Source organism: Microcaecilia unicolor, chromosome 9 (assembly GCF_901765095.1).
Source record: "Microcaecilia unicolor chromosome 9, aMicUni1.1, whole genome shotgun sequence".
NCBI classification, from domain to species: Eukaryota; Metazoa; Chordata; class Amphibia; order Gymnophiona; family Siphonopidae; genus Microcaecilia; species Microcaecilia unicolor.
Window position 1 is genome coordinate 71,852,317 of NC_044039.1, and position 22,266 is coordinate 71,874,582.

The 22,266-nt window shown below is 44.4% G+C and overlaps 1 protein-coding gene across 2 annotated transcripts in view; it reads left to right on the forward strand.

Annotated features, from left to right (window-relative positions):
• The first annotated feature begins 1,386 nt into the window (after positions 1-1,386).
• KIAA0930 (KIAA0930 ortholog) overlaps positions 1,387-22,266 on the forward strand; it is a 434,726-nt gene continuing 413,846 nt past the window's right edge. The window contains exon 1 of one of the 2 annotated variants that reach the window (XM_030213831.1): positions 1,387-1,805. In XM_030213831.1, coding sequence (XP_030069691.1) covers positions 1,664-1,805 — 142 coding nt within the window. In that variant the 5' untranslated portion in view covers positions 1,387-1,663. The remainder of the gene's footprint in view (positions 1,806-22,266) is intronic. The other variant, XM_030213830.1, reaches the window with a different exon arrangement.

The window sequence follows — 22,266 nt, forward strand, 5'->3', positions numbered from 1 at the left end:
CCCTGGTAGCGCTTTAGAAATGTTAAGTAGTAGTAGTAGTAGTATGGTCAGAGACCCAAAATGTCCTGCACTGAGCCAAATGCATTTATTTCTCTAGTGTGCAGAGATGTGTGTATAGGTTATTTACAAGAGACGTCAGATCTAGCATCTCTCAACCTCCCCTCTTTAGGTCCATTAGTTTCCCCTGTCCTAGTTGTGCCATAACCACAGTCACTAATGTAAACGTTATTTTGCTGGATAGAAAAATCCAAGATTTCTCCAAAATTTTTCATGATACATGCTTTAAATACTATTTAACTATACTGGCACCAAAAGAAAAATTTCTGCGTCTGGTTCCTGTCTGCCAAGGAACTCGCAAAGCACATCAGTCCCTTAGCTGGACTTTAATGACCCCTATTATGGGGCTGTTTATTTGGTCTTCATGTTTTATGGTGATTCTGATAACACATGGACATTATCTTGTACAAATGATAAATACTGGCTTTTTACATCGGCAGTGCTCAACCACATGCGGCGACACATTTTCACGTACTTCCTCTCCTTAGGCAGCATGCAGCAAACACCAGCCAAGGAAGTTCAGCTTGTAGATAAGCAGTTGACTTACATACCACGAATAAAGGAGGTTAATTTCGATCATAGTTACATTTTTACAGTTTGGATTTTTTTTTCCTGACAACAGCAAATCCTATGCCATAGGAAATATTTTTGAAGGGATTGCAGGCAAAATGAAGCTTTGGTCGCATTCGTTCATCCACTCCTCGCACTGCATAGGTCAGTCACCACTGCAAGCACTATCATTATCGGATTTTTGCCACGAATTGCGCAGCCCAACCTTAGTTTAACTGACGCTGTTTTTCTTATCCCTAGACTTTTAGGAGTCACCCTTCTTTTGGGAGCAGGGAATTCCCCTTTCCTACCCCCGGAAAGGTAGCCCTTGTCTGCCCAGGTCATGAGCCCTAGGAATGCTGAAGTACCCATAACACCTGCAGATCTGGTACCAGTGCCCCAGATCTACCGTAGCCAGTACTGATTTCGGAAAGGTTGTCAGCATGGGGGACACCAAACAAACTACTAAATTATAAGGGAATCACCACCCCGTCTTGCTACTGGTAGTGGTAGGGCACAGTGTGCCGAAGTTTCCCTTGTATACACCCGATCGTATCGCCTGGGTGGAGCCACCACGCTCCCCTCCCTTTCCCCCGCGTGCACTGTCTCCATGGGAGGAGTGTGGGGGGGGGGGGGGGCGGAGACCGTCGGCACGTGATGGCATAAGCAGAGGAGGGCGAGGCACCGCCCCTGGGCCGGCGATAAGGCAACCCAAGGAGGTTAGATAAAGGCAACCGCTGTCTCTTTAAATCGCTCCGCCCTCCTGTTGCAGGAAGTGTCATAGTAGGTCTGCGTTCAGCTGATCGGTGCTTAGAGGCGGAAGTGGCTTCTGCCGGGGTTTTTTTTTTGGGGGGGGGAGGAGGGGGGGAACCTTGAGAGCTCTTGGCTCCGTCTACGATCGGCGACCATCGGATTGGAAAACCTCCCGAGGGGGAAGAAAAGCAGCAAGCCCGGTCGAAAAGACGAAGGGAGAGAGGCCGTTGTGCGTACTGTGGCAGGGGCAGTCCTGCGTCGGCTCTGACAGGAGGACTGAGATGCAATCATTTCTGGGAGGCTCATGGCATCTGTTAAGAGTTTTGGCCGGGTTGGGCAGGCAGAGGAAGAGGATGGCGACCTGGACCGCTCCCTCCAGCAGATGCTCCGGGCGATAGTGGAAGAGAGGAACCGCTCCAACATCCGTCAGGAGATCAGTGGGCTGGGTGAGTTTGGGGATGGGGAGTGGGTTCTCGCTACATAGCCTAAAAATTAAAAAAAAAAAAAAAAAGGGAGGGGGAGTTAAGTTTAGTATAGCGAAATGACCGTGGATGTACATGATTACTATTGGTGCTCTTATTTGTTCTGGAAATTATGTTTTTTTTTTCTGTCATTTTCCTACACGTAAGTATACTTTAGAATCTAACTGCATGGAGTATTTTTTTTTCATTTCATAATTGCTATTCTACCCCCCAGCAAATTCTCATTCCTGGGAATGCATTGTCATGATTCTTTTAATGCATAAAGATGACTTCTAGCGTTATGGATTTTTGCACATTACACTTTTTCCTTATATTAACGGTAAAACATCAAGTGGAAGAGCTGGGCTTTTCGATTCTGTGAGTGAAATATATTTAGGTTCTCATTAGTTTGTTTCTGTATACACATATAGGATTTTTTTTACTATGAGGTTGGCTAAGAACGTGTTGTAAGAATCGGCAAATGATAGGTTTTTCTTAACTGTTTTATTTTATTTATTTATTTTATTTGTTGCATTTGTATCCCACATTTTCCCACCTATTTACAGGTTCAATGTGGCTTACATAGTGCAGTAGTGGCAGTCGCCAATACTGGATTGAACAGTGAGGTTATGACAGAATAATGATCAGGATTGATAGGCACATTGGGGGTCATAAGGGAAAGAGTAGGTTATGTCCAATACGAACATTTATATTGTTGTGTTGCGGGGTTAAGGCATTTAGGCTGGGTCATTTGAGTATGCCTTTTTGAACAGGTTAGTCTTTAGGAGTTTCCGGAAGATTAGGTGGTCGTATGTTGTTTTCACGACGGTCGGTAGTGCGTTCCATAGTTGTGTGCTTATATAAGAGAAGCTGGGTGCATAGGTTGATTTATATTTGAGTCCTTTGCAGCTTGGGTGGTGGAGATTTAGGTATGTTCGTATTGATTTTGTTGTGTTTCTGGTTGGTAGGTCTATAAGGTCTGTCATGTATCCCGGGGCATTGCCGTAGATGATCTTGTGAACCAGGGTGCAGATTTTGAACGCAATACGCTCTTTGATTGGGAGCCAGTGTAGTTTTTCTTGTAAAAGTTTGGCACTTTCAAATCTTGTTTTTCCGAATATAAACCTGGCTGCTGTGTTTTGAGCAGTTTGGAGTTTCTTTATGATTTGTTCTTTACATCCTGCATAGATTCCGTTGCAGTAATCTAGATGGCTTAGTACCATGGATTGAACTAAGTTGCGAAATATTTCCCTCAGGAAGAAAGGTTTCACTCGTTTGAGCTTCCACATTGAGTTAAACATTTTCTTTGTTGTAGCTGTTACTTGGCTCTCCAGTATGAGATTTCGGTCGATTGTAACTCAGAGAATTTTCAGGCTGTCTGAGATAGGGAGGGTGTGATCTGGGGTTGATTGTTGGAGGACATTGAAGAAGCAACGCTGTGAAGGACAGCACAGGACTTCGGCTGACAGGGGTTGGGGTCCCCTGTCAACACAGGTACTGCATGGCAGCGGGGGGCGGTTTTCGCCAAGAAGGGGGGTCGACAGGGTCGCGGAAGGGCAGTACAGGGGTCCGAAACGTGGAGGAGGGGGGTGGCCTTGCTAGCGCCCGTTTTCTCCCTCAAGAAACGGGCATTTTAAACTAGTAGAAAATATAAATATGCAATCAGACAGGCAAGAAAATCCTATTATCTCATGATTATACAGACCTAAAGAAATTATTCCATGTTGCTAATAAACTTTTTGACCCTAACTCACTTACCACAACAAGCACAGACATCCCATCTGCCGATATACTGGCCAAATACTTCAATGAAAAAAATCTTAAAATTAAGTAATTCACTCCCTCATAAGAACTTGGACACTGAACATTTCTTTAATGTATTTGAGTCCACCTCCGGAGATCATCCAGTGGATTGTATTTGGCTGCACTTTGCTCTTCTCACCACTGAATCAGTTACTCAAGCGGTTTCCAAATTTTCCAATTCTTATTGTAAATTGGACATGTGCCCCAATTATTTACTCAAATTTTGCCCCTTCTCGTTACATTTTAGACATTACATCACACCTAAATTTCATGCTTCAACAAGGCTTTTTCCCTAAGGATTATGGGAACATCCTGCTTACTCCTATACCTAAGGACACCAAGAAAAGGGCCGATGATATTACTAACTAGCGTCCAGTTGCTTCCATCCCATTGGTAATTAAACTAATGGAAAGCATGGTGACTAAACAACTCACGGAATACCTGGACAAGTTTTCTATTCTACATGATTCACAATCTGGCTTCCGTTCCCTCTACAGTACTGAAACTGTATTGATTACCCTTATGGCCAAATGTAAGCAACTAATTACTGGTGGCAATAGTATACTTCTCCTCCAATTTAACATGTCCAGCGCATTTGATATGGTTAACCATGACATTCTATTACATCGTCTTGATTATTTTGGGATCGGCGGAAATATACTTAGATGGATTAAGGGCTTTCTATCATGCAGATCATACCGAGTGAAATCGAATTCAAATATATCATCTTCCTGGAAAGCAGTTTGCGGAGTCCCTCAGGGTTCGCTGCTATCACCAACACTCCTCAACACAATGATGACTCCGTTGGCCAACCTAGGTTTAAATCCATTTATTTATGCTGATGATGTTACAATTTATATACCTTTCAGAAAGAACCTGACTGAAATCACCAATTTAATCAGGATAGGCTTGAATACAATGGACGCATGGGCTAACTCATTCCAACTGAAACTGAACACTGAGAAGACGCACTGCCTCATCCTATCCTCTCAGCACAATAAATTTAAACCTACAACCTTAAATATTTCTAACTACTCTCTTCCTATTTCGGATAGCCTAAAATTACTTGGCGTCACAATTGATCAGAACCTGACCCTGGAAAACCAAGTAAATTACACCACAAAGAAAATGTTTTACTCAATGTGGAAACTTAAACATATAAAACCTTTCTTTCCTCGAGATGTTTTTCGTATCTTGGTACAATCAATGGTATTAAGCCATTTAGATTATTGCAACAGTATTTATGTAGGATGTAAAGAACAATTAATTAAGAAACTTCAGACCGCCCAGAATACAGCAGTGAGACTGATCTTTGGTAAATCAAAATTTGAATCTGCTGAGCCCCTTCGTGAAAAATTACACTGGCTTCCCATCAAGGAACATATTGCCTTTAAGGTTTGCACCTTGGTCCATAAGATCATTTACGGAGAAGCTCCCGGATACATGTTAAATCTAATAGATCTACTACTTAGAAACAGTACCAGTTTTTCCCGATCTTATCTAAACTTACATTATCCAGATTGCAATGGCCTCAAATGTGTGGAGGAGTGGCCTAGTGGTTAGGGTGGTGGACTTTGCTTCTGGAGAACTGAGGAACTGAGTTCAATTCCCGGCACAGGTAGCGCCTTGTGACTCTGGGCAAGTCACTTAACCCTCTGTTGCCCGCCGCATTGAGCCTGCCATGAGTGTGAAAGCGCGGGGTACAAATGTAACAAAAAAAAATACAAATCTACTTATGCATCCAGCTTCTCTTTTATAGGCACACAGCTATGGAATGCATTGCCTAAAATCTTAAAATCAATTCAGAACCATCTAAACTTCAGGAAATCACTGAAGACCATCCTATTCAAGAAGGCATACCTTCCAGACCCAACTTAATTTATTACTTCTTTGTTACAGCAAAATCCATGGACCTTATTGATCATTTATTATCTTTTATATTTGTTGCTTTATATGATACCTTTACGATTACTATTTACTACTACATTGTATAACTGTATTTTACTGAACAATAGTCTGCCCTATGGTACTATGTAAGCCACATTGAGCCTGCAATTAAGTGGGAAAATGTGGGGTATAAATATGTTAAATAAAAGGATTATGAAAATGGCACAATTTGGTCTTAAACAGATCTTTAAAGGCATATAGTTCATCATATAGTTCAGTTCCATTGATGTCCTTATTATCACCATCTGATAAAGTTGCAAATCATTGCAGTGCTGTTGGAGCTGTTCATGATCAGTTTCGGCAAGTTTATTTATGTTGTACATCAATTTTAATTGATTGTAGTGTTGTTCTAACTGATCAAATCTTTCATTTAGGGACGTCATTGCAACATCCAAAATCGTAAAGAAAATATTTACACAAAATTTATTCTCAGGTGATTGAGGTGATTATTCATCTTGTTCATACAGGAACTGTGTTTTCTTTTTCCTCCGATGGATTTGAGCAGTAGCTTTGAACTCTGGTTCCCCCTCAACTTCATGTCAAATTTACTGAGCAGTTTGAAGCGATGACTCATATCTGGAATCAGTACAATAGTTAAAAATTAGGGTTTTCAATGGCCAGGAGTACTCTAACCTCAACCTCTAACCAGCTACAATGTTTGTACTAATTTCTAAAATCTCCAAAATATACTAACAACATAACAAACTAGTGGAAGACAAAAGAGCTGTTTGTGGACCTATGCGTGTATGAAAGCTGTCTGAAGGATGTGCAGAGCAGCCACGCTTAGCATTTGGCTGTTCTGCGCATGGATGACAGACCAATTGGCTCCCTCTCCCTACTGAGCTGCTTGCTGTTTTTGTGAGCAGCTCATTTGCATCCCATTTCTTCAGAACATCGCTCAGTTGGAAATAGCGATCGGTGCTTTAATGGGAATTTAGTGCATCAAGGTGTAGGACTCAAACACTACTGCTGACTTTCACCCAGAGTCAAAAGCTGTTCCAGTTGGATAGGCAGCAGTGCCTTAAAAATGTGGAGGGCAATTTAAAAAAAAAAACTTTTTAAATTATTTGAAATCTTTCCAATGTAAATATAAATATCATGAACTAAAATTAAATATTACTAAAACAACTTAAAAATTATTGTAGTTGGTAGAAACAGCAGTTGTTTGGTTGTTTATTTTATTTATTGCATTTGTATCCCACATTTTCCCACTCATTGGTAGGTTCAATGTGGCTCACATATTACAAGAGGGGCAGTTACAAAGTTTCAGTTTAGTTGATGTGTAGTTCTAATACAGATGTTTAATCGGATCCTAGACTGTGTTTACAGTTATTATGGAGGAATGGGTAGAAATTTGTGAGAGTGATGCGGGCTTTGTTGTTTTCCATTTCTGAGGTTATATTGGAAGTCTGTATTTTGTGCTCATTTGTCTACACTGTTCAATACAATACAGATAACCAAATTTCAGTGAGGATATCCTGTTTCCTGATGGGCTTATCTCAACTGTTGTTGTAATCTGCCTTGGGAAAATTAAAATCTCCTTTCATTGGGGCACATGGAATCACATCATTGCTTCACACCCCCCCCCCCCCAAGCTAAGGCCATGCTTATATAAGGTGTCTGGTGGCAGTACTTATACATACCTAACTGGGCAAATTAACGCATTAATGCAGGATCTCTGCTGCCACAGATCCTTCCTGCTGTTTGCCACGTGGTGTCCCCTCCTCCTGCGTAGGAAACTGGCTTTGACCCAGCTGAAGTACACATCAGGAGGAGGCAGGCCGAGGCAGTAAAGGAGAAACTGGAAGGCCTGCAGCAGCAGCAGATAGAGAAGGCAAGCACCCAATTTGAGGTGGGATGAGGCGGAGAAGGACCTGCGGCAGCAGTGTCTGGGGCGGCAGCGTCGACAGCAACATCAGCTGAGCTGGCAGATGGCAGTCAGTGCCTCGGTGGCAGAGAAGCATGCCGGTACAGTTTGTTTCTTTTGGCACCATTGAAGGTGCCAACCTGTGGCACTTACCCCACTTACTGTGTTGCGCTGGCCCTCGTTCTGACCATTAGTCAGGACTCCTCTCCTCTCACTACCATAGGCTGGATGGAAAACTCTGGGCAGTCTGCAAGCCAAAAACCCATAATCTGACATTTTCTGCACTAATTGCGCAGCGGTACCTCCATAACTACTTCCATTTTACTTATCCTGTATACCTGATATTATGTCTTCATGTATATTTTGTGTGTTTGTCTTGGTGCCCCATGTATAGTTCTCAAAACTCTTTGGTCTAAATTAGTTCCCCCCCCCCCCCCCCCAGGTTAGATCTTTATGGAAGCAAAGTGACTTCTAGTGTATCTTTGGGAAGGGAAGAGTATCCCATAGGAGAAGGGAAAAATTATTTCTGGAACAAAAGATTTGCTGTTTCAAAATTATGCAAGCATCCTTTGTACTTTAGCCCTAATTTTGCTTGACATGTAAACCTGACCTTAAGTGCTATAAAACAGTTTTGTTGGTCCTTTATATATTCAGTTGGGCAGTAGTAGAGGAGATGTCATTGTGGATGTTTTGTTGTAGTCCATCTAGGCTGTAGGCAGACTTATAAGTTTTTAAAATAAATATAATTTCAATTGTAGAACATCAAGTTACTTTATATTCTTTTTTTTTAATCTGAAAGCTTACTTCTGTTCCTTTGGGCTGCTGGCTTAGAGGCAGATGCAGCAACCAAACGTAAAAAAATCTAAATCGTTAAAGTCCCTAACGATTTTAAAATAACGAAAAATGCACCAAAAAAAAAAGTCACACATGCTGAGATCGGTATTGAAACGTACAATGTATCAAAGAATCACAATACACATCGTTAATCGGCCCCCAAATCATGCGTAGAGCAGCCAAGCGTTATGTTAGCTGCTCTGCGCATGCCACAAACAGTCAAAACACAGTCAAATCACAAGCACATGGCTCCCAAATCAAAACAAAAATAAAAAAAAAGGGTCGGGAGGGGGCAAGGGCGCTCATCAGGAGCGTCCTGTACGGACGGCCTTGCCCCCCCCCGCTGCTCCCCACTTTCCGCCGCTCCCCCCACCCCGAAAAAGCAAAATTCAAGCAGCCCTGCTCCCCACTTTCCGCCGCTCCCCCCACCCCGAAAAAGCAAAATTCGAGCAGCCCCTGCCCCCCTCCCTTCCTCACTACTCTCTCACCTCAGTTCCGCCTCCCGACATCCTCCGTCCTGTGCCCCGCCCCCTTTTGGGGTCATCGCCGCCATTCCCCTCCTCCATCGGGCCCCCCTCCCTCTTACCGGGCCCGTGCAGCGCCTCTCTCCTCTGTCCGAAGGCGCTGCACGGGCAAGAAGAAAGCCTGATGCCTGCCTTCGCCCAGCTTCTATGGCGCGTCTTTCTCCTGCTGGGCCCGCCCCTGTCTGACGTCGGTAACCTACGTAGGTTACTGACGTCAGACAGGGGCGGGCCCAGCAGGAGAAAGACGCGCCATAGAAGCTGGGCGAAGGCAGGCATCAGGCTTTCTTCTTGCCCGTGCAGCGCCTTCGGACAGAGGAGAGAGGCGCTGCACGGGCCCGGTAAGAGGGAGGGGGGCCCGATGGAGGAGGGGAATGGCGGCGACGACCCCAAAAGGGGGCGGGGCACAGGACGGAGGATGTCGGGAGGCGGAGCTGAGGTGAGAGAGTAGTGAGGAAGGGAGGGGGGCAGGGGCTGCTTGAATTTTGCTTTTTCGGGGTGGGGGGAGCGGCGGAAAGTGGGGAGCAGCGGGGGGGGGGGGGCTCCTGATGAGCGCCCTTGCCCCCTCCCGATCCTTTTTTTATTTATTTTTTTTTATGTGTTTTCTGACGTCCTTTGGACCAATCACAGCGCTTTTAGCTCTGCTAATGCGCTGGGATTGGCTCAAAGTTTGTTTATTTTTCTCTTAATGATTTTTCCTGGCACAGAGCTGTCCTAACGAGTGGTCCAGACCTCTCGTTAGTTTTCCTGCCTTTTTCCTGCGTAAAGGCAATCGGAAAAGGTTAGTGCATGTCGTTTCAATGGGGTTTTCACACTAATTGCTCATCTCCATTCCGTTTTCGTTAGCTGCTGGCTTCCTCGGTAAAAGCCCTTTGATGCATGCAACGGATCAAATTTTCCTCGTTGGAGAGTCATTAAAGGCTCATTTAGCTTTAGTGCATCTGCCTCTTAATCAGAATTTGCTGGAAACAAATTCTGTGGCACTTTTTGATTTCACTCAGATACAAGAGTTCATTAGGTTATAATATGGGGGTGAGCATTTTTTCAGCAAAGGCCATGCAGACTGTAGCTTATTTCAGAATGTGCCCATCCTCCCTTGTTTCTCTAGCCCTCTTTTCTCCCCTACTAGAATTATGATCCGGGAATTCGGTTTAGCCCTGTCTGTTCTCTGGCTGCATTATTGCTAGGCTATTGGAACAGCTATGAAGATGTTTACATTTTATTTTAGAACCTAGCAAATAGAAAGCTAGATCTCTGAATTGTAAGGCAGAATGAATTAGGCACATGTACTTTAGGCAACATAGCCTTTTTTTCACCCCTGTAACTGGTCGCTTATTACCAAGACAAGAAAGGAAAGTGTTACTGAAATGATATAATTATAGGCATTAGGAAATTGTGTGTGCTGTGTTAAATTAGTAGCAATTGGCTTAGTTTAATTATTAGGTTCTAGCAATTTATCTTGATAATGAAACTATTTGCTAAGCAAATAATGGAAGATGTACACTTTGAGACTGGTGCATGTAAAAGTAGCACATATGAGTTATCTTGTTGGGCAGACTGGATGGACCGTGCAGGTCTTTTTCTGCCGTCATCTACTATGTTATGTTACTATCCTGCTTATAATCGAAATAGAAAAACGCCTATATTGTGACCCAAATCGGGAGATAGACGTTTGTCTCACAAAAACAAATAAAGCGGTATAATCGAAAGCCGAATTTGGACGTTTTCAACTGCACTCCGTCGCGGATGCAGACAAAGTTGATGGGGGCGTGTCGAAGGCGTGGTGAAGGCGGAACTGGGGCGTGGTTATCGGGCGATCAGAGATGGGCGCCTTTCGCCGATAATGGAAAAAAAATATGCGTTTTTAGCGAGAATTTAGGGCACTTTTCCTGGACCCTGTTTTTCCACGAATATGGCCCCCAAAAGTGCCCTAAATGACCAGATGACCACTGGAGGGAATCGGGGATGACCTCCTCTGACTTCCCCAGTGGTCACTAACCCCCTCCCACCACAAAATATGCCGTTTCACAACTTTTTATTTTCACCCTCAAATGCCATACCCACCTCCCTGGCAGCAGTATGCAGGTCACTGGAGCAGTGATTAGGGGGTGCAGTGGACTTCAGGCAGGTGGACCCAGGCCCATCCCCCCCCCACCTGTTACACTTGTGCTGGTAAATGGGAGCCCTCCAAACTGCCCCCCAAACCCACTGTACCCACATGTAGGTGCCCCCCTTCACCCCTTAGGACTATAGTAATGGTGTAGACTTGTGGGCAGTGGGTTTTGAGGGGGATTTGGGGGGCTCAACACCCAAGGGAAGGGTGCTATGCACCTGGGAGCTGTTTAACTTTTTTTTTTTTTTGTAAAAGTGCCCCCTAGGGTGCCCGATTGGTGTCCTGGCATGTGAGGGGGACCAGTGCACTACGAATCCTGGCCCCTCCCACGAATAAATGTCTTGGAGTTATTCGTTTTTGAGCTGGGCGCTTTCGGTTTCCATTATCGCTGAAAAACAAAAACGCCCAGCTCTAAAAAAGATAAACGTCCATGTTTTTCGAAAATACGGTTCGGTCCGCCCCTTCACGGACCCGTTCTCGGAGATAAACGCCCATGGAGATAGACGTTTCCGTTCGATTATGCCCCTTTATATGTTATAAGCAGTGGGGCTCTGTGATGAGGCGCTCCTCTCCTGGAATTCAACTATATTATAAAATACTAGTAAAACATGCCCGTTTCTGGAGCAAATGAAACGGGCACTAGCAAGGTTTTTCTCCCGAACCCCCCCCTCCCTACCCACCCCTTCGGCGTTGTGAAGCCACTGACCACCATTGCTCCGCACCTCGTCAACGCACGCCACCTTCATCTCCTGAGTCATGAAGCCACTGACGCCACTGCTCTGCCCTCGCTCTGTGACGCCATTGCTCCGCCCTTGACGTCATCACGTTTGATGCGAGGGCGGGGCCCAGAGACAGTGATTTCGGTGGCTTCACCACCACGAACCCTTCGAACCCGAAGGAAGTGCCCGAAGGAAGTGACACTGATGTCAGTGTCCTCAGAACGTTGAGGGTGAGTTTTATTATATAGGATAGGCCAATCTGGGAATGGCATGGGGATAATGGCTTCCCACTGTAATGAACTTTCCAAGGAGAAGAAAAAGAAAGTGAGAATACAGAATTACTAGTCTCTTTGATGTGGCATCCAACTCCAGGAAAGATGTGTATAATCAGCACTGAAAATATTTGAATTCTATGGTCTGTTTACAATGTACACTGGAGTAGAACCATATGCTGTATGTAGCAGCTTGAGGAATTCAGTAGTGAGGAGTTTGACTGAATTGTCAGTGCTTCAGCTTGAGTCTACCAATAGAATAGAACCCTCTGACTGACCTGTCCTCATCTGTAGGCAGGCAGACCGGTGTCCTTCAGGTGAACTTTTGACTTTCCAGAGAAAGCTAAAACTTGTAGGAAAGTGTTTAAAAGAAAAGGAACATCTAGTATGATCATTGGGAGCCTCTGGTGGGAGCAGAATCTTCCTCTGACTGTAAATAGACTCCTCATAGGAGCAATATCTTGGGATTACATCTACCTGTGTCTGACCTGTCTGCTAGGGAGACCCTTCAAACCAAGTCTTATCAGTGTAGGAAATACTGAGCTTTTACTGTGTCACTCAGATAAATATAATAAAAAGGCATAAGAGTGATTCTGAAGCGCAGGAAACAGAACTTTTAAAAGTTGCTGATCTATGTGGATGCATGAGGGTGGGGGCCCCTCTGCATTTCTTCTAAATTGGAGAGAGGGAGAATGAACTACTTTGTGAATACCAGCAAGGCACCCTTGTCACAAACCCTTTGATCCAAGAATACCTTAATGCTGAAGAAGTAAAGCTCTTATCACTTCAGCAGCAGTCTCTGTGGGTTCCAGCACAGCTAAAGGGATCATAAGAGTCGCCATTAGAACTCATGGGCGGTGGTAGAACCCATTTAATATTGGACTAACGCCAGCATGCATCTGCTCAGAATATTCATAGGATCTAGCACGAGAAACAACGTGTGCACCAAAGATTAATGCAAATAGTATTTAAAATGTAGTTAAATGGATATTATTGAGATCATTTCCTATTCCCTCCCCAATGCTCGGAGAACAGCACACGAAACAAAGCTGCCCTTACTGCTGGAAACCTAATGTCAGCTCAGATCTAGTGTTAGAGAGGATTTCCCGTGATTTTCTCCTTTAAAATCTGGCAGTTTTCAGTTTTGATTGAATTTGGAAATGAAAGAAAACTCCTGGAAGTATCTGTGCTAGGAGTGAGAAACGCACATGTGCAAGTCTGATCAAAGCTGAAAATGAAAGCACATGTTGGGTTTGTTTTCTGTGCTTAAATATAAGCTTTCAGTGAAAAAAATAAAATTGAAAAGTGCAAAGGAACGGTGCCAATATGTACTTCACTTCCAGGTTTGCCTGCTGCATGAGCACAAGAGCTACATTTACCGCAAAACTCTTGTGTATGTGCATCAGGCACAATCCTCTCCCTTACTTTCAGATCTCACAGGGTGCATATTATTTGCATGCAATTAGTGTTGAGCATCGAAGAGCTATTTTTCTGCACTATTCTAGGCACTGTTTGCTATAGCACCAGAGTTCTGATCATTGACCCAACAGTCTTCTTGATTTCACTGAGGTTGCCAGCTAACTGTAAGTGCTAGGCTTATCAGTTCTCTTAACTGTCAGTTATCTTCACCCTGCAGTTTACTTTAAGGCCCCGATGATCAGAGGTAAATGTGGGCGCCAGAGTTCACTAGCGCCAAACTAGCACCAGCATTTACCAGTGTAGAATGATCAGAGGAGTCTGGTGTGGCAAACAGCGAGCACACCAGGGAATTCTTCAGAACTTATTTAAATGAGCTCTACGGTATTCTGCCCATACGATCAGAGCATTAGGGTTAAAGTTCCTCTCTTTCTTAACCCCCCCCCCCCATCCAAGCCTTGCAGCCCAGGCTACCACTGTCAGTCTTGGGAGTCCAGTGGACCCCCCTGGACACCAACACAGGGGCTGGAGGTCCCGTGGACCTCTAACCCCCCCCCCCCAATACAAAACCAATATGGTGATTCAGCGAGACCCTAGCTGTAGCCCCTCCAGCCAACCCAACCACCAACCCTCTGTACCTTAAGGCAGGAGGAGGGAGTAGCACTCACTCCCTCTTCCCATGAATATCTCCTTCAAATTGGCAGCGCCCTACCCGGTACATCCTGGGATGTGCTGGGCAGGGCTTCACTACCACGTAAGGGAGCTTCTCCCTTATATGCTATTAGTTTTGACCATTAGGGCGTTGTTTCCCTGTGCATTTCCAACGCTAATTTTACAGTGCTGTTCAGAACAGTGTGGGGAAACTGATCATTGTGTCCTAAAGTAGCCCAAAAATAGTGACACCATGTGTAGTGGGGCGGGAAGCCGACGTCTCTCTCTCTCAACCCCCTCCCAGCCTGCCACCTATTTGCTCTGCTGCCTCTGGCGTGGCCCATGTGCTCAAGCTTGTGCATTTCTTGGCTGGGCCCACCCTTGCTGAATCGTAAATGACCTCATCACCCAGACACCCACCTCACCGCCCCCCTCATTGATTAAATTTGAAGCCAGGATCCAGAATGAAGTTTGAAGTGCAACAAGCCTCATTCTTGCTCCAAATTTGACCAATAGAAGGGTGAGCGGAGACAGAGCCAGAACCAACCAGTGCAGGCCGCTTAAAAAGTTGCAACCAGTGACTGTGAAAACTGCCCATGGGCTATTTAAAAAAAAAAACCCCCGCCAATGCCGCGGGAAAACTGCGGTGTTGGTAGCTCTGAGTGGGGGCAAGAACAAGGAGAACTGTTTGACTCCTGCCACCTTCATTAATAGAACACAGTTCTGGGAGTGCAGCATTGTTGAGAAACAGTAGTGAAGTGCTGGAGGGACATTTGGTAAACACTTTTGCTACAGTTACTGTTCTGTGTACAGTATGTTGATTTGCCTTTGCCACTGGTACAAGTGACTTTAAGAAACAGTAGTAAAACCCTCTGGTTCCAAGCAACTTTATTGAAGTCACCTACTGAGTTATTCAGTGGAAATTATAGAAGTCTGATCTGTTTATTTAGCCTCCAGGATATTTGTCCAGGCCCAGCCTTGGTCCCATAATAAACAAATTCTGATGTCCAAGTTTATGTTTCAACGGTTTTTATTGAAAACAGTGTACACTTTTATCAACAACATATATTCAGTAAATACAACCAGTCATGAAACTCCATGCTATTCCTACATCCAACAATATGGGTCTACTGTTTTCTCGTATTTATTCCCTCTCTCCCACCCCCCCCACCCCCCTCCCCCCCCAAACCCCCCCCCTTTCCCCCCCCCCTCCGCTAACCCTCCCCATCCCCTCCCTCCCCCGTGGAAAACTCCTAATCATCTTATAGAAAAATAAAAGGATATTGACCCGCTTCAGTATCAATATAATGTTTACAACACATTAAGCACAAAGCTCTTACCCTTAGCTGATAAGGTATCTATATATTTTCCCCAGATCTTCAAAAATTGAGTTTTTCGTTTTGGGGATCCTCTGGCTTCTCTTGCCTCCCACATCAGCAGCTGGTGTACCATGTTCCGCCAGTGCCAAAATTCTGGTGCTGCCTCTGAAGTCCATTTTTGCAATATACATTTCTTTGCTAGCAGACACCCCTTACGAAAAAGTAATGTTTCCTCTGAGGTATTTCCTCTGAACGACCCATATATATCCAATAACATCTGTGAGGGGGTTCCTGTTACTTCACAGGACAGTAAATTTGACAGATAAGTGGCTACTCTAGACCAAAAGCCCTGTATGATCTCGCAACTCCAAAATGCATGATAGAATGTATTTTCTGCATTTTTACATCGCATGCATATTGAATGTTGTGTTCCCCCAAATTTTGCTAATTGTACTTGTGTGAAATAAGCCCTATGAAGTACTCGAAAAGCACATTCCCGATAATAGGCTCCACTAACTAAGTGTGCAATACCTTTCACTTGTCTGTTTATATCCCAGTTGGAGAGGCCTATTCCCAAATCCTTCTCCCACCGCTCTTTAACTGTGGTCAGATCTTTAGTCATCCCCATTGACCCTAATGCCTTGTATACATCAGAGACAGATGGTTCGGTATCCGAAATTTCCTCAAAGAATTCTTTTAACCTAGACCCCGGTTTCTGTTTCAGTTTCTCCCCATCTAAAGAATTTATAAAGTGCTTCAATTGGCAATAAGCAAAAGTGTCCCCCCATTGCAACGACTCATTACCCAATATTTGCTCTTTCGGTTTTATCCGTCCCTCACCGCCAATTACATCGTCCAAACAAGTTATTCCTCTTTCTTCCCATCTTTTAAACACCGGATTCTCCAAGCCTGACACAAACTTGGGATTCCCCCTAATAGTCATTAATTCCGTGATTCCAGTATCTACTTTCAAAAAGTTCCCCAAGAACTGCCATGCGTCCCGTAGCGGCATCAACAACAGACTTTGGATTAGATATCTAGGGATCAAAGATCGTTTCACCTGCAACAATGTCACCAAGCGATAGGGAGCATAAAATGCCCCTTCCATTTCCAGGGGGGTATAGTTATTCGATTCAAAAAGCCAGTCTCTAATATGTCGCAGTAAACATGCCATATTATATAGTTTCACATTAGGCAAGCCTAGTCCCCCCTGTGACCAGCCCCCCCACAACAGCTGGAATTTAAGTTTCGCCTTTTTATTTGCCCAGCAGAATCTCATTACCAGTCGGTAGAAAGTCGCCAGATCTTTGTTCAACAGCCGAAGAGGGAGGGTTTGCATAACATACAACCAGCGAGGGAGAATGACCATCCTTATGAGCCCCAACCGACCTATCAAAGAAAGTGGCAACGCTTCCCATTTTTCCAGCTGCTGTTTGGTTTGCGCCAGTAGTTGTTGTATATTAAGTTTATAAAGATCCCTAGTCTTCATGGACAACAAAATACCTAAATAACGGAAATGTCCACCTGCCCACCGCAATGGGAAGGTCCCAGGCCAATTTCTATTAATCGCTTCATCATTAGTCAATGCCTCTGATTTCTCTAGATTTAATTTGAGACCAGAGAAATCCCCGAATTCTTGAAATACCTCTAATAGAGTTGGCAACGATGTCTCTGGTCTCGTGATCACGACCAATAAATCATCAGCAAAGGCTGCCAATTTGAACTTCACCGTACCCAAAGTTACACCATGGATGTCTGCATTGGAATATATCTCTCTTATCAATGGATCTAAATACAGTGCGAACAATAATGGCGACAAGGGGCACCCTTGACGAGTGCCTCTCTCTATCCCCACTTTTTCTGAGCAGTTACCATTCACCATCACTCTCGCTTTTGGTGAAAAATACAGTGATTTAACCGCTCCCAAAAACCAACCGTCAAAACCATATTTTTCCAACACTGTAAACAGAAAATCCCATCTTACACGGTCGAAAGCTTTTTCTGCGTCAAAGCTTACTGTGAGTGCTGATCTATTTACCAATCTGTTCCAACGAGAGTAAAATTCGTCTAAGATTCTTAGATACCGCTCGGCCTTTAACAAAGCCCACCTGGGCTTCGTGCACAATTCTTGGTAACACCCTACTCATTCTGTTTGCCAGTATCTTTGCGAAAATTTTAACTTCGCAGTTCAAAAGTGATATGGGTCTATAAGACTCAGGCAAGGTGACATCTCTCTTAGGCTTCGGAATTAATATTATGTGTGCTATATTCAGTTGATCTGGTAGTGACCCTTTCTCTACCCATTCATTATATGCTTCAACCATCGGTGGTAAAATAGCATCTCCCATCAATTTATAAAACTCTATCCTTAAACCATCCGGCCCAGGTGCTTTCCCTGATTGACTGCTTCCAATGGCCCATCCCACCTCATCCATAGATATAGGGGCATTAAGCTGTTCTCTCTCCCTATCAGTCAGTCTCGGAGAATCCAGATTGTCCAAATATAAAGTACTCTCCAGGCCCGAACCATCCCTCTCCGCATATAATTGCTGGTAAAAGTTTTGAAAAATATCTCGAATTTCAGAATCTGAGTGGCATAGTTTACCTGTCTGATCTTTCAAGGCTGCTACTATGCGGTTGGCCTGTCTCCGAGCTATCAGTCGCGCCATCATCTTCCCACCTTTGCCCCCAAACTTATATAATTGGAATTTATAGTAGGTTTGTGATTTCACCTCACGTTCATGAATTAATGTGTTTAGAGTCACTTGTGCCCCTAGAAGCTCCTTCCTAGTATGAACGTTTGGGCCTTCTCCGAGTCTTCTCCGTAAGCTACGTATATGGGCCTCTAATCTCAGAATTTCGTTATCCCTAGTTTTTTTGTAGTGACTGACATAACTGATCATTTCTCCTCTCATAACAGCCTTAGCTGCTTCCCAGTAAGAGGAGGCACTCTCAACTGAATATTCGTTGTTGGCTTTATAGTCAGTCCAAACAGCTAGCAGTCTCTCTTTGAAACCCACATCTTTAACTAGATAGCTCGGAAAAGACCACCAACGCATTTTTTTCTCCATTCCCAATGGCTGCCAGTTCACCCAAACTTCTGCGTGATCTGAAATGGCGTAAGGCCCTATTCTCGCCTCTCTTACCCCTCCCATCAATGATCGGGACATCAGTATGTAATCTATCCTCGATTGAGTATTGTGCGCCCTTGACATGTGGGTATAGTCCCTATCCTGCGGATGTAATACTCTCCATACATCTAGTAGATCCAATACAGTACAGAGATTGGGCAGCCCTTTCGAGGACCAATGCCTTGCCTTGGGAGGGGGCTGAGACTTGTCCATTTCTGGGTCACACACCATATTAAAGTCCCCTCCCAGCACCATTGGGATGGGATCTACCTTAGCAAGTATCTCCACCAGGCTTTTATAAAATGGAGCCTCAAATTGATTTGGGGCATATATACTTCCCAATAGTATCTGCTGTCTTGCTATTAATGCCTTACCAAAAATATATCGTCCCTCCTTATCTTTAGTTACATCACTCAATTCTGTCACCAGCCCTTTCCTGATTAAAATGGCTACTCCTCCCTTTTTCCCCTTAGCTGGTGAGGCTACACAATGTCCTACCCACCATCTGGCCAATTTTTCATGTTCCTTATCTGAGAGATGTGTTTCCTGTAAAAAGGCTATGTCTATGTGAATTCTTTGCAGATATTTCAGGATTTTTGATCTTTTAATGGGTGAGTTAATACCACCCACATTCCATGTTACTATTTTAATCATTTAAGGGACATAGAAACATCCTATTTGCCATTGAAACCTTTTATCTTCTGACAGAGGCCACCCCAGCCCATGGCCTCCCCCAGCTACTTCAATGTGCCGTTGGTACCAATTCCTCCCTTGGGTTGATGTTTTCTTATTTCTCTTTACCTCTGTAACTCTCCAATTTTTTCCTTGAGTTTTCCTTCTTGCTAGCATCTGTATCCCATTCCCTTGAACCCCTCCCCCCTTCTCCTCCCCTATCCCCCTCCCCATCCCCCTTTTTTGTCTTCCCTCCTACTTCCCCTCCGAGGAACCAGTCACGTGTGACCCCTCCCCCTTGCTATTCCCCATCTCTTAAACATTTATTAATTTATGTTCTCATAATTGTATGTAACAGCTTTTATACAATCCCATTATCTCCCTATTCCCCGATTTTGAAGTTTAAGATTTTCTCATATGTTATCCCGCAACTTTTAACAAAACATGTGAACCTTCTTAAAATTTCTATAACTGTCAAACAGTTCTACTATTTCAAACATTTTTAGGTTATTCTACCAGTTCTATAAAACCACAGTGAAGTGAAGTATGGGAGCAAGAAAAACATTTATCTCAGCTCTCTTTCGCTTGTTATCATATCTTCTTACGTACGATTGCCTCCCAACTTTGACAAAGTGTGTGTCTCCTCCCTTGTATTCATCACAACTGCTGGGGCAATCCTCATTCACTCTGTCATCGTAGCTCTGTCAATTAAACCATTTTTACTGTGGATATTCTTCAAGCCAAAAACAATTGTTTTGTAATCCATAATCCTCTTATGACAAGCTCTTTCCCTCTTGCAGTTCCCCGAGACACTTCAGTCATTGCGTCCACATTAGTATGCTGTCTCTTCATACCTGCCCCAACTTGCTCTTGCATACAGCATAACCCTCCTGCTGGGACAATTTAGCTGAGGTCATCAAGTCTACAAAGTTTTAGATGGTTTCTCCATGCCTATTGCTCTGTAATATCAACTTAGCTCCTATTAGATGGTCTGCCTGGTACTGCTCCTTGAGTCTTTTGCCCTGGAGTCATCGGCATTCTGATGTCCAAGTTTATTGAAAATTAATTGTTCTTATGATAATAATATTTGTCTAATTGAAATGAAGGCTCCCTTTTATAGAGCTGTGCTAGAGGCTGTCACCACAGCCTGTTCAAAGTAAATGGGTTGTGTCGGCATTACCACAGCGACAGCCGCTAGCACGGCTTTGTAAAAGGGGGCCTAAATGTTTTCTCGGCAGATCTGTGCATAAACTAATTAGCCACTAAGTGCTAACAATCAGTAATTGGTGTTCACTGCTTGTTGTTAGGACTTAAATGTGAATCTTATTCTATAGCATGCAACTCAAAAGGGGTTGTGGTTATGGGAGGTGCATGGGCAGGTTGAGCTTGTGCCCAGAAAGGAATACTGCATTTGTGTCTAACTGCCATCAGTTGAGCATGAGCATTTATACTAGTTTTTGGCAGGTTTAAGTGCTCACGTCCAAAGTTAGGCACAAAATGCTTACTAATCTAGTATTAAGCACATAAGCACCGCCATCCTGGGAAAAGACTAAGGGTCCATCAAGCCCAGCATCCTGTCTCTGACAGCTGCCAATCCAGGCTTCAAGAACCTGGCAACCCCCCCCCCCCCCCCCAAAAAAAAAAAAAAAAAAAAAATTAATAATGTTCAATGGACTTTTTCTTGAGGAATCTGTCCAAACCCCCCTTAAACTCCATAAGGCCAGCCGCTACCACCACATTCTCCGTCAACGAATTCCAGAGTCCAACTACACGCTGAGTGAAGAAAAACTTTCTCCTATTTGTTTTAAATCTACCATATTCTAGCTTCATCTTGTGTCCCCTGGTTCTATTATTGTTTGAAAGTGTAAACAAACGCTTCACATCTGTCCGCTCTACTCCGCTCATTATTTTGTAGACTTCTATCATATCACCCCTCAGCTGCCTTTTCTCCAAGCTGAAGAGCCCTAACTTTCTTAGCCTTTCCTCATAGGGAAGTTGTTCCATCCCTTTTATCATTTTCGTCGCCCTTCTCTGTACCTTCTCCAATTCCTTTATATCTTTTTTGAGATGCGGTGACCAGACTTACAATATTCGAGGTGCGGTCGCACCATGGAGCGATACAACGGCATAACATCCTCGTGTTTGTTTACCATCCCTTTCCTAATTATACTCAACATTCTGTGCGCTTTTTTGGCCGCCACAGCACACTGAGCAGAAGTTTTCAACGTCTTGTCAACGATGACTCCCAGATCCCTGTCTGGGTCTGTGACTCCTAACGCGGAACCTTGCATGACATAGCTGTAATTCGGGTGTCTCTTACCCGCATGCATTACTTTGCACTTGTCAGCATTGAACTTCATCTGCCACTTGGATGCCCAATCGCCCAGTCTCGGCGAGGTCCTCCTGTAATCTTTCACACTCCTCCTGCGACTTGACGACCCTGAATAACTTTGTGTCATCTGCGAATTTAATTACCTCACTAGTTACTCCCATCTCTAGGTCGTTTATAAATGTTAAAAAGCAGCAGTCCCAGCACAGACCCCTGAGGGACCCCACTAACTACCCTTCTCCATTAAGAATACTGACCATTCTCCGAGGACAAGCAGGCTGCTTGTTCTCACTGAAGGGGTGATGTCCACGGCAGCCCCTCCAATCGGAATCTTCACTAGCAAAGTCCTTTGCTAGCCCTCGCTCGCCCGCGCGCACCGCGCATGCGCGGCCGTCTTCCCGCCCGAAACCGGCTCGAGCCGGCCAGTCTTCTTTCGTCCGCACTCGGTACGGCTGTGTTTTTTGCCGTGTCGAGCCCCGGAGAGTCGACCTCGCGCGTCCGTTGTTTCAATCAACGTGTTTTTTCTTCGGAAAAGTTCTAATTTAGTGCGGAAAGTGCTCCGAAAACCCCCTCGGGTTTCGTTTGCCCCTTCCTGTATTTCCAGTCTTTGCCCCGGTAAGTTTTCTTTCGTCGTCGCGGTAGGCCTCTTTTCGGCCTCGGTCGAGATTTTTCTCCCTCAAAGTTTTGGTGCTCGAATTCGTCATTTCGGATTTTGATTTCGCCGGCGTGATTTTTCCGCCCATGACATCAAAGCCTTCCAGCGGCTTCAAGAAGTGCACCCAGTGCGCCCGGGTAATCTCGCTCACTGATAGGCACTCTTCGTGTCTTCAGTGTCTGGGGGCCGAGCACCGT